This window comes from Achroia grisella, unplaced genomic scaffold (assembly GCF_030625045.1).
Source record: "Achroia grisella isolate CSIRO2021 unplaced genomic scaffold, CSIRO_AGI_Agris_v1 utg660, whole genome shotgun sequence".
Lineage (NCBI taxonomy): Eukaryota > Metazoa > Arthropoda > Insecta > Lepidoptera > Pyralidae > Achroia > Achroia grisella.
Window position 1 is genome coordinate 5,032,816 of NW_026712984.1, and position 13,008 is coordinate 5,045,823.

Sequence of the window (13,008 nt, forward strand, 5' to 3'; positions counted from 1 at the left end):
GGCAGTCCTCTTCTCAAGATAGCCTCCTCTATATTTATTAAAGGGCAGGTTTACGTTGGACTCTCCAGAGTTAAAACCTTAGATGGAGTACGTCTTAACAATTTAGATCCAAGTCACGAGAGCTCTATTGTAGAGTACAACCATCTGAGGACGTTATACCGCCCCGATTTGCCCAAAAATTCCTGATACTGAATTGGCATTGCACTTGAACATTTAAAAGTTACAAGAAAATATAGAAAATAACACAAAAAAAAGACAATTATACCCCGTAAATATACGAAAATACAGTATTTATCAAAAATAATTTGGTATTAATTTAGTTATAAATAAGTACCTCGTATAATTTATGTACAAAAAGTAATGATATCCCATCAAAAACATAAATGTGAAATGATAGCCGAGTTTAATATTATGATATATGCCTTGATTGTTGACTTCTACGACAAAAGAGATGAGATCTAAATGGGTGCCAAGTTCAATGGTCTGTCCTGAAATGTATTTATAACAATATAAAATATCATTTCTTCTTATAACTTAGGATAATATACTGTAGCCTAAGGTCTAACTTGGCTAGTTTTCATATACGAAATATACTGTAGCCTTCGCAAGTTCTAAACATGTTACTTGTCGGTTCCTATTTTAATATTAATAGTAACTAGCAATCGAAAGTAATAATTGGTATATGAGAACTGGCCAAGTTAGACCTTAGGCTACAGTATATTATCCTAAGTTATAAGAAGAAATGATATTTTATATTGTTATAAATACATTTCAGGACAGACCATTGAACTTGGCACCCATTTAGATCTCATCTCTTTTGTCGTAGAAGTCAACAATCAAGGCATATATCATAATATTAAACTCGGCTATCATTTCACATTTATGTTTTTGATGGGATAATATTGACGTTAGTAATCTAAATTTTTCTAAGCAATTACAATACGTACGTCGTGGAAATTCCACATACTCGCACTGAGCGGATCGCGTCGACCTTTCTAATACGCACTGCCAAAGACTGGAACACACTTCCAGGTTTTGTGTTCCCGGAGAAATACAACCTGGATTCTACAAGTCTATGGTGAATAGATTTCTTTTGAGTACATCTTAGGTCTTGTCATCATTTACCATCAGATGAGTCAAGTTTCCAAACTGAATATTTGTAGTCTATGAGACTAACATGATAATTGTAAGGGAATTAAACAAAATAATATACATCCATTAAGTAGTGACATGACTTCCGCAAAATAACACCCAATTCGATGAAAATGAAAACAGATCTTACAAAGATCAGCTTTTCGGCTAAGTAATAGTGAGACAGATGTACCTAAGCAGACGAATGTACAAAGTCTACCTCTGATAAGGCTATAACTAAATTAATATTATCATTTAATGCCTATAATCGTTGATTCAGCCTAACTACAGTATTGTAATAATAATAGAAATAAATGCTGGGACACCTAGTAGAAGTGATACTTCAACGAACTCCCGTTGCCCTCTCTTTGTCGTCACCAGCATTTCTCTTTCTCTCACAACGCGATATATCGTTTACCACCTTCAATCGATGGTAACGCGTTTTCGTGACCGAATAATCCTAATACATCCCGTTAACGTAGAAGTTTCATTTCAACTGTAGACATAGCATCATCGAGTCCTAAGCTAAGCAGAGCTTGTGTTATGGGTACTGGACATGTCATATAAATGGTAACACATAAAGTGCTTTGTTTATAATGTCCAATTTCTTATTCATATACTATCTAAGGGACGATTAAACTTGAGTACAACCTTCACTTTAAACAGGGTGTTACACCAATACAAACAATCATATAATCAAATCATGAATAGAAATGTTTGCACCGTACAAGGAATCGAATCAGCAATCATCGGAAGTAAAGCGATGTGCTAAACTACTAAACCAAATTAGGCTTAAAAAATAGTTACCTACAAATATTTTCAAGTAACGATTATGTAGTTAAAGATATTTAAACCAACAAAATTGTTAAAATAACATCATTGCCTTGGCTTTATCCTATTATTTGTGGTCGGTGCAGTATGTCATCCTCTACCACTGACCTCTAGCGGCCGTCATAACTGAACATATTTTCCTTTTTTTCATATCATCTTTCACCATACCATCCTTCTCTTTTTCATCTGTTTTAGGGCGTCCTTTCCCTTCCCATCCATCCACTTCATATTATATACTTTTATATATACCTACTCTAATAACATGATAAACAAATACATTAGTTTATTTAAAAAAACCTGTTGTAATTAAGGTAAGTTTGTTGTAGATACCATAATTGTTATATGGTAAGTACTCTATGCAATAGCTTGTATCTGTAATCGGTTTTAGGAAGGAAAAATATAAAGAAAACTTTACCAAGTCGTCTATTTACCATGATTATAGTAGGGTAATGTTTTCCTCATATGAGGTGAGACTCAAGTTAGCTATAGTTCAATATTGGACTGACTTTGATTTTGACTCGTTATCTTAAATATGAACGCAATATGACTGGCTCACCCGTTGTACTCGTGAACGGGCGCTTCTAGTAGAGACTGGTCTGCTCTGATGACTGGTTATATATAAGCTATTATATTTATTACTTATGTCAATCTGGCTTATTGGCAGTTCACATTCACACAAAATCTTAAAAAATTAATGCTGAACAATTTTTATTTAAGAGAAAAGTCACAGTTACGTAACACATGCAAGTTTCATAGGCGTTCTTGTAATGAGTCTGCGTTCCGAATGAGTAGTAGAAAAAAGTGCTTTTATTAAGTTTGTTTCAATAAATATTTCTATTTCTATCTAATTATTTCTATTTCTCTTGTACCTATACTATATTGTCTACAACTCATTAGAAACAAATATCTTCCTGTGAAAACTCGAAAAATTAGAACCGTAATAACGTTTACAATGTAAATTTATATTAATTATGATCGAAAATGCACACAGTACTCAAACTAACAGTACATTTGGCGGACTTAAAACCATGTATATAATAATATATTATACTAGCTTTTGCCCGCGGCTTCGCTCGCGTTCATTTATCCCTTTAGGGGTGGAATTTATCACAATCCATTCTTAGGAGATGTATCTTCATAGTAGCTTTATGCATGCAAAGTCTCAGCACGATCGGTTTAAAATTAACAAAGTTTCATACAAACTTTCATCTCCTATTTTATCTTCTTGGGGGTAGAATTAATCAAAATACTTTCTTAGCGGATGCCTACGTCATAACATCTACCTGCAAGCCAAATTTCAGCCTGATCCGTCCAGTGGTTTGGGCTGTGCGTTGATAGATCACTAAGTCAGTCACCTTCGGGTTATATATATTTAGATATACTATTGATATATCTATATACATATATCAATAGTATATTGTTAACGACTCTACCAACTTGTATAAATCGTATGTTTAATCTTTCACTTTATTAACGACTTTCTTCAATATTAATTAACTTTATTTATTAGCCACTAAAGTTACTATCTCCACATAATAGCCAGGTATAAAAATACTTTATCATAAAAAAATATTACAAAAGTCAATTGTTTTGACACAGTATGATAAAAATAATTGCCACCTCGTGGATGATGCGTGTTTCGTTTGATAGCTCAGGTGACCCGGCTGCATCTTGTGTTAGTTGCACGAAGAACCCGGATGAGTGTTACAATAACAAATATATATTTTTGTATGTTGTAACACTCATCCAGCGAACTATCTGGATTCAACTGATACGGGCCTATATCTGTTTGTTTTTAATGTTTGGGTTATATTATATCATTTGTATGTCGGAACTGTGATAATATTTATTTTGTTTTTGTATTAAAGTATAAAGATTTCTACCGTTTGGGTTATCGTTTTTTTACTAGTCGTGTTTTTTTTTATGTTATTACAATGGCAAATAAGCATACAGCCTACCTTATGACCGCGCGGACATTTCGATACTTTTAATTTTTTTTATATACCTCAAAGTTATATAGTCGTTCAACGAGCGTCGATGACACTCCAAACCCGCGGAAGAACTTATGGAGCGGCTTAGAGCTAACCACATCTGACGGGTAACACTTTAGTCTGAGGGCACCGATAGGGGTTCGAAACTGGGATCAGGCCGTCGTAATTTCGATCCTAGTTTGAATTGGACGGGGGATCGATCGGAGGGGTTTGTAACAGCGTCAAAATATATAGATTAGGTAAAGCTTCTAGCATTGAATACTACTTTTGTAGCATTTAATTTATGGAATATTAAATAAATATATCGCAATATCTATACTAATATTATAAAGAGGTAAAGTTTATGAGTTTGTAAGATTGTATCTCTGGATCTACTGAACCGATTTTGAAAATTCTTTATAGAATTATAACATGTATCTATGAATGTCATAGACTATTGACCCGTAAATTGAAAAAAACTTTCGTCGTTGGTAGTAGAAAATGTTTAGGTATTGGCCAACGAAGTGGGTACTGATTAGCAGGTGTCTGTAGTGGCGCCATAAATACAACGTTTTGTTTTCTTTCCAGTGGAGTACGTTGACGCCGAGTATAGTCTATGGCTGACATGGTTCCTGACACCGGTGATCGTGACATTCCTGCTACCAGCCGTCATCATTGTCCTTATATACATGAGCAGCATTATATTCCACTTGTACAGATTATATAGGTAAGTAACTCTTTTTTATAGAATGGAATTACAATGGCAATATCGAGCAGGCTCGCCTGATGATAAGCGGGAAACGAAGAGCATGAACAGCACCAATGGTTAACCACCGGATGAAATAATATCTCCAGTTTTTTAAATAGTTAAATGCATCCATGCAATGAATTACTGGATTCCAAGAATGTGTGACAAATTATACGATAAGATTAGCTTTTGCGTGAATTGCAACCACATGTCGTTGACGAAAATCGATAATTATAGAAATCTGTCTGTAAAAAATTCTTGACATGTTATTCTTCCGGATTGGTCGTTTCGAGAGCTGGCAACCTGGTGACAGCAATCAGGCCAGACCTAGATTGAGTGGTGTCTACAATTACCTGGTGTCTGTCAAGTCTCTTGATTTGGTGTTTATGTCTATTTAATTATTATCGTAGAGTTTATTATAATAATAATATTAGCTTTTTTATTTATTAATTTTACTATAGAGTATACTCTGCTATTATTATTAACAGAACGCACCACAGATTACATAAATCCACAGATCTATTCTAAATTGTTTTGCCAACAAAGTATTCTTATTTAGGTTATATTATCAAACATTTTATAATAATAATAATCTCAGGACAATTCACACAGCGCCATATAGACCCAAGTTAATCTAGACAAACCTTGTGTCATGAGTACTATATAGATAACTGATACAAATGCATAGATATAATTTTTTTTTCATAAATACATACATATTATACATAGATAACACCCAGACTGATACAAACAATCGTACTCATGAATACAAATGTTTTGTGCCGTGCGGGGAATCGAACCCGCGACCATAGGAGGTAATGCGGTGTGCTAAACCGCTAGATTATCGAGGCAGTCAATGTAGACTACATTTCGAAAAATTTTATATGTTTAAATTTATAATATTATCGTCCCAGATTACGGGTGGTACCTGGAGTACAGAATGATTGGAAGCAAGCGGCGAGGTTAGCTGTTTGCGCGCTGTGGGACGCCCACGGTTGGCTATGGCATGGTAAGTAAAGTAAACTCATCTGGATTGTCTATAGCCGTATTACCCGACCTTTTTGACGAGTGTAGACGAATAGATATCTATGTAGAAGCGCGTTACATCTTGTTTGGGCATCATGTAGCAGATGTAAATGTGTCATATAGCATTATGTAAGTTATAAAAGAGCAGACCACTGATTTGTATAGTAAGTTTTTACTGAATACTCTAATGCTTGTGTGTGCTTCTGCAGCAAACTAATAACTAAATATATATTGATATATATTCATAGCGACAAAAAAAAAAATATAATTTCTAATAAAATATAAAACTTACTTATAATGCAGTGGCCGCAGCTCGCCTTTACAGCTTCACCGGACGATAGGCGAGTGCAGATGGCACTCTAAACCCGCGGGAGGACTTATGGAGCGGGTGAAGGCGAACTCCCGCCTGACGGATACGACTTTAGTCTAAGGGCTCCGCTAGGGGTTCGAAACAGGGATCAGGCCGTCGTAATTTCAATCCCCGTTTGAATTGGACGGGGGATCGATCAAAGGGGAGTAAGGATATATGTATAAAAATATCTTTATTGCAGGTTATGAAGTTCGAGGTTTAGAAAACATACCGGAGGGGCCGTTCTTAGTGATATACTACCACGGGGCACTGCCGATAGATATGTACTACTTCATCGCCAGAATGCTGTTATTCAAGAGGAAGCATATACACACGGTCGCAGATAGATTCATGTTCAAAATACCAGGTAGGTTTCTTATTTAAATAATAACATCAAGCAAATTAAAGACAGAATTGGAAACGTGACGGTTTTTGTTTTTTTTTTTGGACTACTCTAATGCTGTTGGCCGCAACTGGCTTTTACAGCTTCACCGGACGATAGGGGGCGAGTGCAGATGACACTTCAAACCCGCGGAAGGACTTATGGAGCGGCTGAAGGCCAACTCCGGCCTTACGGGTATGACTTTAGTCTGAGGGCAGCGCTAGGGTTCGAACCTCGGCTCAGGCCATCGTAATTGCGATCCCCGTTTGAATTGGACGGGGGATCGATCGGAGGGGGGAATCGTGATGTATCAATGTTTAAAGATATTGATGGAAGATCGTGGAAAGTGGCAAGAGCTACACCGATAAGAGCGTCGCTCTAAAGTTATGAATATGAGCTGTCCCGGCAAACGTTGTTTTGCCATATAAATTTTGAGTACTATTAAACATAGGAGTTGGGAATTGAAAAGTGAAAATTAATATATTATTAATGCCACATTATAAAAAATAAATGTTATGGATGTTAGAGACAACATTAGGGTCATGAAAAATAGATAGTACCCGATTCTCAGACCTACTGAATATGCATATAAAATTTCATAAAAATCGGTCAAGACGTTTCGGAGCAGTATGGTAACTAACACTATGACATTGATACTATATAGATCAAGGCAATTATTTATCATAAGGAATCTGTATTACGTGATTATGACTAGTGTCATGACATCTCAATGAGAACACAGAGTACATAATCAAACATTTTTTTATTAAGTCATAAGCTATTTATTATTATATATTCGTTTAATTAATAGTTACCTATAGATGGTTAATATGAATTATTATTGTCCGTTATTAATAATATCTATAATATAATATCTCAGGACAACTCAGATAGAGCTTGGGTTATAGGCACAAAAACCTGTATATTTATATCAGTTTAAAGTGTATCAGTTTTAAGACAACTGATATAAATACAGATATTTTTATAAATTCATATTTATAATACATATCAAATAGCTAAACATTTTATTTAGGTGTATGTTTTATGATATATGATACTATAAGAAGGTCATCATTACATAGTATAAAACAAAATCGCTGTCGCTGTCTGTCCGTCCATATGTATGCTTAAATCTTTAAAACTACGCAACAATTTTTAAGCGGTTTTTTTAATAGACAGAGTGATTAAAGAGAAAGGTTTATATTATTAAGGTTTTTTAATATTTTTGCTAGGTTGGGCGAGTCTTCTGGAAGGATTGTGTGTCATTCCGGGAACGGTGCAGACGTGTGCCAGCGTCCTCCAGTCGGGCAACTCGCTCGCTATCTCTCCGGGCGGAGTGTACGAGGCTCAGTTCGGTGACCACTGCTACAGGTTACACTGGAAGTCCAGGATTGGGTTCGCTAAAGTAGCATTGGAGGCTAAAGTGGTTAGTATTCATTTTTTATTAAATACTAGCTGAAATATTAATATTTAAAAATATAATCTTAAATAAAAGTGTTTCGTAGATGAAGATTTATCTAATCACATCTTAATCACACTTTTTTTTATTTCCAAATCTAGACTTACTTGATATTTATCATTGTCTCTCAATTTACATATTCAAATTCAAATTTTTTCAAATTCAAAATATCTTTATTTTTCTATTACAGACTCTTATGATATGTCAAATCTAGTCAGTTCGGAATGATATCGAGATTGATATTTTTTTCAAATAATAGTGGAACATGTTTATGATAAATACAGTTATTAAAATTCTCTCAATTTATCGCAAAGAAATATATAGATATCTTTTTAAATTATAGGCTATGTATATAAGCTATATTACTATAAAGTTTCGTCAAAATCCATTTTTTATTAAGCAAAGACCATTAGCTTTGCTCATTACATGCCGCCCAATTTACATATCTTTATAGCCTAAGTGTTATTCTATATAAACACAAATGTTTGTTACTCTTTAAAACTACTGAACGGATTTTGATGAAACTTTACAGTAATATAGCTTATACATCAGAATAACATATAGGCTATAAATTTCACGCTGATGAAACGCGGGCACAGCTGTTTGAAATTATTTATTTATTTATTTATTTATGCTTATGCTTGCAAGGAATCGAACTCGTGACCGTCGAAATGAAAGCGGTGTGCTAAACCGCTAGATCACCGAGGCCATCAAATATATTTTATTTATTGTCCACAGCCCATCGTTCCGATGTTCACACAGAACGTACGCGAAGCGTTCCGTACTGTGGGCTGGCTGAGAGGCGTGTGTCTTCGACTGTACGCAGCCACGCGGGTGCCCCTCACGCCAGTCTACGGCGGGTTCCCCGTGAAGCTGATCACGCACCTGGGACCTCCGATCATGTATGACCCCAACCTGACACCTGAACAGTTGCAGCTCAAGGTGTGTATAACTTTTGGAAATAATCTTTATTCAAATAAACTTACTAAAAGCACTTTTGAATAGTTATCTTAGGCGTCCTTCTAATAGTCACATCCCTAGCGTGAAAGATTTTTTTAATTTTTATTATCCAATAAAAAGTATATAAAAGAGGAGTTCAATGCCATATGGCATTAGAATAGAATAGAATAGTTATAATCTTTATTTAAATAAACTAAATATAAGCACTTTGAATAGTCATATTTTTTTTACTCTACGACTCACTCGGAACGCAGACTCATCACAAGAAGAATGAGTAACGAACATAATTGTTGCTCTTTTAAATAACTGGTGTTCTAAGTAAATACCCATTAACAAGGATTTAGTATGCACCAATCAATATAGAAACCAATACGCACTCAATCTTTGTTAAATCTGATATTGTCAACGCTATGAATTTTAAGTTTCATTTTTTCTACAAAATCTAACTTAAAATGTGAAATAAAATGTTTTTATTATTATTATTTATTTCATTTAGGTCGCGAATTCCATAGAGAAGTTAATAGATGAACATCAAAGAGTCCCCGGCAACATACTACTAGCTCTAACAGAGAGAGTCTGGGAGCTGCCAAAAAAGAAGAAAAAGGTGGCACAAGAGCAGCCCATCACAAACGGACAAAAAGCAAAGTATCAAAACGGCAAAGTGAAAGAGATGCAAAACGGTGAAAGTGACAAATGTGCCAGTGATAAAGTCAAAGTATCGTAACTTTGTCCCAACACTACCGGTGAGACTGAACATTACGTTAAAAAGTAGTAAAGTAGTAATTTTGAAACAAAATGGCGACTCAAATTGTCATTTGTATTCTACTAAATCATGGTAGAAATGGTAGAAATAGGAACAAAGTGCTGTACAAATGTAACTTATGATTTTTTATATTCCTACATACATAATGTATGACCAATGAAATATTTTTTTAGCATGTAGCATGTTATATATTTATAATGCGCTAATGAACAGTTAATATTAAAATAAATATAAAGAAAGCAACAGTTAACAAATATATATAATATATTGGTACGTATATACAATGTTAAAATGAATTAGGCATATTTAAAGTAGGTCAAGCGGCCCTAGTCCATACTAAATTACTTATATTATAGACTATGGCCCGCTTAAAGTAAAGACATCTATGTACATTGATTATTATATATTTTTTATAAAAAAAACCATACATTTGGATATGATAGATCATATTTTTTCCAATAATTATAACGATAAAGCAAATGAATTAAACTCATACAGCTGTAGTTTATCTAAGGTATAGTTAATAATATAGTGACGCCATCTTTGAACGAAAACCTTTCGTTGGTTTTAAATGTAAAACGAAAGCCTGTAAATTATGAATAAAAATCTCAATCAGCGTAATTGATAATAAAATTATAGTATACATCAAATAATAATAGATTATTAATATGACAAAATGATTTATTTATATTAATTATATGTATAAATTATTGTTCCTTATTATTATTAGTGTTATATCGACGATTGGGAGGCAATTTGGTCAAAATATAACAAAATTACCAATTCGACATATTAAAATAATACCTGGTTGACCGAGAGTCACTCGGTATACTCCTTTTTTTCAATGACTGGTTTTTCAGCGGTCGTATTTTGTGTAATATGAATAAATGTGAAATTATTTTCAAAATATATTTTCTATGCAGTCGATTGTATTATTAAATGTTGACTTTCAAAATTATTTTAATGTTTCTGTCAGTATGATGTATCTTTTCTAATTTTATTACTTGTGTAAGTTATGCTCAACATTGAATTTCAATCTCTTCAGTTAATTGCTTTCCAAACGTTGATATCAATTGTGGCATATTGGTATACATATATGTATGTATGCATTTAGTAATAATTAAAAAAATAATATAAGTTTTTTAAGTTTTATGTACAAATATTTATTATTAAAAATTCGACAGACCGAACCGAATTTTCTGATATTATTTATGATTTTCTTTTCTCGAGCAATATAGTTGTAATATGACATTATTATTTGAACATTTATTTCATGATTTATTCTGTTTTATATAACATTGTATTCAAATAAAAAATCACGTGTATTTTTAAAATGTGTTTACGAGAAAATAATGAGGAAACATCATACAGATTGTTTGGAATACCGTAAGAACTAAGTTGCAACCTGTTGTACTCAATATGAGTTATGTAAAAAAGAAATGTGTGCTGGGACACATGTAGAAGTGAAACAATGGACATGTGTCTTTCTCTTTCTCTCACAACACGATATATAGTCTACCCCCTCTACGCGACGGTAACTATTTCGTGACCGAAAAATCCTAATACAGCCCGTCTATGTAGAAGTTTCACTTCTTGTGTGTGCTTCTGTAGCAGTGTAAATGTGTCATATAGCAATGTAAGTTATAGCTCAAAGAGCAGAACACTGATTTGTATAGTAAGTTTTTTTCTGACTACTCTAATGCTGTTGGCCGCAGCTCGCCTTTACAGCTTCACCGGACGATAGGCGAGTGCAGATGGCACTCTAAATCCGCGGAAGGACTTATGGAGCGGGTGAAGGCGAACTCCCGCCTGACGGATACGACTTTAGTCTGAAGGCACCGCTAGGGTTTCCGACCTCGGCTCAGGCCGTCGTAATTGCGATCCCCTTTTGAATTGGACGGGGGTCAATCAGAGCGGTTGAATATTAGGTGTGGTTGTTGTAAATGCAACTCGAGGTAAACAACTTCAAGAAAAGCATAGACAACGATTCTTGTGCTCTAATGCTTAAAATTGTACTGTGTAATTCACATGTTCAGGCTATTTACCGTGTCTATAAACTTGACAAACGGTTATCACTAACTTTATGCATTCATTATTAAATCGATTAGATTATATTTAAACTTAGAACATATTATTTATTTTTAATTATTTAATTCGGGCCATTTTTTATTCACAATACGAACTCTATCGATTTAAGTTTTAAGAGCAAAATATTTTTATTGATTTTGATAAGGTTTTTTTTATTAATTAGTGATAAAAAATGCATTTAGTATGGTGTACTAATTTATTCTTATTTAAAATATTAAACTTTTAAATTCGAAAACGTTCGATAGTTTGGTAAAATTGCATATATGTTAGCTGTACTAGAAATGATATAACTACCTGTAATGTAATAATATAGTACTCATGAAAGAAAACTTTCCCCACAGAATATAAAATATCTGTTTTTTTATTTAAGATTAATTTTATTTATTATTTAATTTAGACAGTGATTTATATAAGTACGGGGGAGACCTAGACTGACCTGTCATTAAACCACATACTCCTCGGGGGAGGAGTTAAGTGTCTCCAGAATCGTGTAAGGGATGAGTTATGAATGTTGATGCAGCAAAAGATTATAAAATAGATGTATGATACCATGCTTATCATTATACCCTGTAAGGGTAAGAATAAGATAGTGTGTAATAAAATTGTGGTGACATAGGATTAAAGTTCTGAAATTATTCTCGCAAAACAATTGATTTATTAAAAAAAATGTCACAAAAGTATGATATATAAATATAATTATTATTTATTTGATTATCAAGGCATTATAATATTTTTAATTCATGGTTTGTGATCTTTATATATGATTTAATAATATGTAGAAAATGGCGTCCATGTAATGCTGGCCAGTCCATGTAATAAGCCATAACACAAATTATATATAAATAATTGTATAATTATGTTTTATATTGGTGTTCTTAAATTTTAGTATATGAGCATACTCATTTATAAAGTGTATAAGACTTAGACGAGCATTTACAATGGTTTATACATAGTACTGTATTATATAAATTGCTATTTTTATTTTCGGCAAAAAAAATATGTATTTAGTTTAATAACACGTCCATTAATATAAATCTACGAATTTATTTATACATATAATAATTTAAACAAAAAGAATATAATATCTATCAATAAAATGAACAAATAAAATTAAAAAGTAATAAATAAATATTAATCTAGAAATTTAGAAGGATGTAGAGTTTTACAATTAAATAATTTTGCCAGTTTAAGTTATTATAAATAGTTTAAATATTCGCGATATGTCGGAAATTATTCTATTATTTGGGCTTTAATATGAGAAGACTATATACACTATCAATTTGGATAAATACATAATAAAA

The 13,008-nt window shown here is 33.1% G+C and overlaps 1 protein-coding gene across 2 annotated transcripts in view; it reads left to right on the forward strand.

Annotated features, from left to right (window-relative positions):
- The window catches only part of LOC131849818 (monoacylglycerol/Diacylglycerol O-acyltransferase), a 41,675-nt gene extending 31,633 nt beyond the window's left edge, over positions 1–10,042 (forward strand). For both annotated transcript variants that reach the window (XM_059199943.1, XM_059199942.1), the window contains exons 2-7: positions 4,521–4,659; positions 5,595–5,689; positions 6,258–6,422; positions 7,670–7,863; positions 8,635–8,838; positions 9,353–10,042. In XM_059199943.1, coding sequence (XP_059055926.1) covers positions 4,521–4,659; positions 5,595–5,689; positions 6,258–6,422; positions 7,670–7,863; positions 8,635–8,838; positions 9,353–9,580 — 1,025 coding nt within the window. In that variant the 3' untranslated portion in view covers positions 9,581–10,042. The remainder of the gene's footprint in view (positions 1–4,520; positions 4,660–5,594; positions 5,690–6,257; positions 6,423–7,669; positions 7,864–8,634; positions 8,839–9,352) is intronic.
- Positions 10,043–13,008: the final 2,966 nt, after the last annotated feature.